The sequence below is a fragment of the Octopus bimaculoides genome, chromosome 2 (genome assembly GCF_001194135.2).
Source record: "Octopus bimaculoides isolate UCB-OBI-ISO-001 chromosome 2, ASM119413v2, whole genome shotgun sequence".
NCBI lineage: Eukaryota > Metazoa > Mollusca > Cephalopoda > Octopoda > Octopodidae > Octopus > Octopus bimaculoides.
Window position 1 is genome coordinate 69,751,353 of NC_068982.1, and position 4,740 is coordinate 69,756,092.

Genomic DNA, 4,740 nt, shown 5'->3' on the forward strand with positions numbered 1-4,740 from the left:
ATATATATGAGAATTTACGAAACAAACAACAGACGAGGACAGCTGGTGTAAACAACAAAAGGATGTATTAGTTTATATATATATGAAGAAAAGTGGGGGGAGAAGGTTAGCACCTAATCTAACCCTAGTACTAGGGTCATGGAATGTTCCTGGGTGCGGTACAAATAAGGGAAAAAGGAGAGAGAGAGGGATTGTGATGATGAGGAGAAGGATGGATGTGCTTGCACTGAGCGAAACTAAGATGAAAGGTAAGGGAGAGTGCCAGTTTGGTGATGTGACTGGACGAGTTTCGGGAGTGAGAGGGGGGAGGTCTCGTGAAGGAGTGGCATGGTGAGTGAGCGTGAAACGGGAGATAGGCGATGTGAAGGAGTGGGAAGCCTTTAGAGAGGCAGTAATAATATGTACCTCTGAGGTAAGTGGTACACGAGTGGTTGGAATGGGTGTCAGGAAAGGTAGTGAGTGGTGGAATGAGCGGTGGCAGAGAAGAAAAGAGCTTTTGAAGACTGGTTGCTGGAAAGGGATGGAGTGGCTTATGGTCGCTACAGAGAAGTGAAGAGGAGAGTGAAGAGAGTGGTGAGTGTGGCGAGATGGGAGGCGAGTGAGAGGTACAAAGGGTAAAGTAGGTGATTATGGAAGTGAAGAAAAGGTGAAGGGTGTCAATGGAAATTTGTTGAAAGGAAGTGAGGATGTGCAAAGGAGATGAACAGAGTATTTTAGTGAGGATGATAGAGAGATAATTATGGTGGCTGTATGAGGAGAGAGGAGAATACCTGTTGTTGGGAAATAGAATTATGGTGCAATTGGAAGGGAGGAGTTGAGGAAATTCTTGCGGTAGATGGCAAACCGAAAGGTGCCAGGTATAGATGGGTGTACAGTGGAATGCCTAAAGAAAGGAAGAGTGACAGTGGTTGAATGGTTAGTGAGGCTTATGAATGTTTGTTATATGGCTGGAAGAGTACCAGAGGACTGGTGCAGTGCCTGTATAGTGCCACTGTACAAGGGGAAAGGGGATAAATGTGAGTGTGGAAATTTTAGGGGTATAAGTCTGTTGCATGTGGTTAGTAAACTGTATGGGAGAATTCTGATTGTAAGGGTGAGGAACCAGACAGAGAGTGTACTAGGGAAGGAACAGTGCGGTTTTAGGAGTGTGCAGATCAGATATGTGTTGTAAGACAGATGTATGAGAAGTTTTTGGCAAAAGGGAGGGATGTGTATTGGGCCTTTATGGACCTAGAGAAGGTATATGACCGTGTGGATAGGGATGCAATGTGGCAGGTGTTTCGGTTGTATGGAGTAGATGGTAGATTGTTGAGAGCTGTACAGAGTTTCTATACAGAAAGTAGGGCGTGCGTTAGGGTGGGTGGTGAAGTGAGTAGTTTGATATGAAGGTGGGGTTAAGATGGTTGTGTGCTGTCTCCGTGGCTGTTTAATCTATACATGGATGGTGTGGTGAGAGAGGTGAATGCTACAACTTTTGGTAGGGGAGCCCAAATGGTGACAGAAAATAGAGAGAACTGGCAGGTGAGTCAGTTGTTATTTGCTGATGATACAGCACTGGTGGCGGATTCGGAAGAGCAACTGAGGAGACTGGTGGTAGAGTTTGGAAGAGTGTGTGAGAGAAGGAAACTGAAAGTGAATGTAGCTAAGAGTAAGGTGATGCGATGTTCGAAAGATGGAAGGGCTGGTAGGATGGATGTGAGTATAAATGGTGAGATGTTAGAGGTGGTGAGTGCTTTTAAGTATCTAGGATCACATGTGACGGCGGATGGGGGGCGGGGCGGTTATAGCAGCAGGATATAGGGTGAGGGAGGGGAGTAAGATACTTGGAGTTGTGAAAGGTATGCTGAGAGATAAAAGGTTGAGTATTAAAGCGAAAGGAGGTGTGTATGGGGGTGTGATTGCGCCTACAATGTTATATGGTGCAGAGACGTGGGGTCTGAGAGAAGCGGAAAGGAAGCGACTAGGTGTGTGCGAGATGAGATGTTTGAGGGCTATGGTTGGTGTGACACGGATGGACAGGTGAGGAATGAGGAGGTGGAAGGAGAGCAGGAATAAGAGAAAATCTAACAACCAGAATGGATAGACGAATGTTGAGATGGTTTGGCCACATGGAAAGGCTGGATAAGAAGCGGATAGTAAGGAGGGTGATTAAAGAAGTAGTGGTAGGCAGCAGAACCAGAGGCAGACCTCAGTTTGTGTGGATGGATGGCGTGAGGAAAGCTTTGGTGGTTAGAGGTGCTGGAGTGAGAGAGGCAAGAGAGTTTATTAATGATAGGAAAGCTTGGAGAGTGTTTATGGACGGATGAGTGAATTGGTGTTGTTGAAAGGAGTACAGAACCATGATGCGGTGCGGGTAAATTAGCATATGCTATCGGGCCCCGCTGCTGATGTCGGGGGTTGCAAATAATAAATAACAAATCGGAGCGTACCAGGGAACCACAATCTTTTGCACAGATGTGACAAATGCAGGTGTCCCTTGCAGAAGATCTACAAAGAACGTACGTTGACACATGCTTTCATTCCATCATGGAATTTTTCATTGAAATGTTTTACCTTAGTAGGGATGCTAATAGACATGTGAAAAAATCTAGTGAAATCCTATGCCTGAAACTTTTTAAAGTGATGAAGGCCTTGCACTACGTATATACATAGATGCATACATGCATGTATGCATGCCTACATACATACATACATACATACATACATAATACATACATACATACATACATACATACATACATACATACATACATAATTTGTGATAGAGAAGAGAAACTGTACAGTAATGGAAATCAACTGCCCAGCGGATGTTAACATAAATATATATATATTTACATACAAATATGGCATTGTATATGACTTCTGATTTGCTAGTGAATATTTTGACGAAGAAATTCGACTTGCATTTTAGGAACTTAAAAAATTCTTTGATATTTTACTTTTAATTCTCAAGGTAGCAAACATTTAAGCATATATTGTCAAACTAGTAAGATATTTATGTTGATTATAATGCCTTGTTCTGATTTGTTATATGGTGATGTTACTATATAACTACGAATACACAAACCTTGTGTTCTGTTTTACGACTTTTTGAATACCAGGTGATCAACCGGCGCAAATGAAAACAACAACTGATCATCCGAGCACAACCGAAAGTTACAGTTTTCCTACAATATCTGGTATGTATTGCTTGTCTTTTACTTAACGTTGACTCAAATATAGACACAAAAGTAAATGTTAAAGTAGAAATACGGATATTAATTCATCAATACTCTAAGTGAGTGCATGATTTCTTGTTCCGCACTATGAATCAGTAGATATTTATATTACGGAATAAAAATATTCTCCATGAAACCGGAATATTGATAAATTCACTCCACTGCTAATATGTTTCCTGCAAGTATCAACTTGCAACAGTTTAAGCGTAATATTAGCGGTAACAATATCAGAGGTTGCGGAGATATCTCTAAAGGCCAAACTTAATGCCCCTTTATCCACAGCCAGTAATTAAAAAAAAAATAAAGAAAAGTATAAAAGAAATCTACAAACTTGATCTGTGAAAATACATTCGAGAAATGTTTTAATTTTCATTTTGATGCATAAATCTTCCTGAAATTGTTTAATTTCATTAAAGATTTTTATGATAATGAACTAGAGAATTGATTCAAATTACAGAAATATTAAGATGTAAATAATTGATTAACATTAATTACGATATCATAAATATTTAACACAACGTGTTTTTTGTTTCGTTTTCTTGTTAAACTCCCATGCAGTCTCTTATAGTCTTATTGGGGAGCGGAGGTGATGACCAGTCGGGACTTGTTTCTCTTAAAATTAAGATAATACAATCTGTATTAGTATAACATGAACAACAACGACAACAACTGCAGCAACATCATAAACCAAGCAAATAAACAAAAGAAAATAGAAATCCTATATATTTCTGTAAATGAAACAATAACAAAATATTCGATGGTCTTGTAGGATACACTTTATTATTAAAGGAAAGAAAACATGTCTGAATGACCGAAATGATATATGCATGTACACATACTTTACTTACATTAGCTTGCTTATGACAACCCATCAAAGGTGATGACAGTCGATCCAAGACATTCATCCTCCTCCGCTTTCATCATATTGTTTCTCATGGGAGTAGACGTAGCTGACAGGAACGATACGAGATAGGCAGTCCTGTGATATTGAGGGCACTAAACAACAGCCGCAGGGGGTTGATAGTGAAAAGAAGATTTTTTTATTGAGCTAACCCTATAGTATTATTCTACGTGTTCGTTCACACTTTACCGTTAGCTTGGAAGCGTGGAGGAGATGGAGCGATTGAGAGGAAGAGAGGGAATGTGAGAGAGGAGTAGGTGCAGCTTATATGGCTTTCCTATAAGTAGGTTATCTCCCTTGGCTAGGCGGCGCTCCATGTAGATAATTAAACTTCCGGAGGCTAACCCACGCCATTGTTATTGTTTTACGTCTTATCATGGATATAAAGCAGCTTGATGATTCAGCTATCGAAGTACTTACTGTGCCTGAGTTAAAGAAATATTTAAGATTATATGGACAGTATGTTACTGGAAGAAAGGTGGACTTGACTGAAAGGTTGAAAGGAATAAAAATTCTGTCAATGAAGAATGTCAACAAAGTAAATTCATCGGACGATAAGTCTGAAGTATCGGACGATACTTCAGACAGGAATAAGCAGAAGCTTATATCTCCTCTCGGTGA

At 40.2% G+C, this 4,740-nt stretch overlaps 1 protein-coding gene across 2 annotated transcripts in view; it reads left to right on the plus strand.

Annotated features, from left to right (window-relative positions):
• LOC106869241 (uncharacterized) overlaps nt 1–4,740 on the plus strand; it is a 12,472-nt gene that overhangs the window by 3,941 nt on the left and 3,791 nt on the right. For both annotated transcript variants that reach the window (XM_014914893.2, XM_052978212.1), the window contains one exon: nt 3,102–3,179. In XM_014914893.2, coding sequence (XP_014770379.2) covers nt 3,102–3,179 — 78 coding nt within the window. The remainder of the gene's footprint in view (nt 1–3,101; nt 3,180–4,740) is intronic.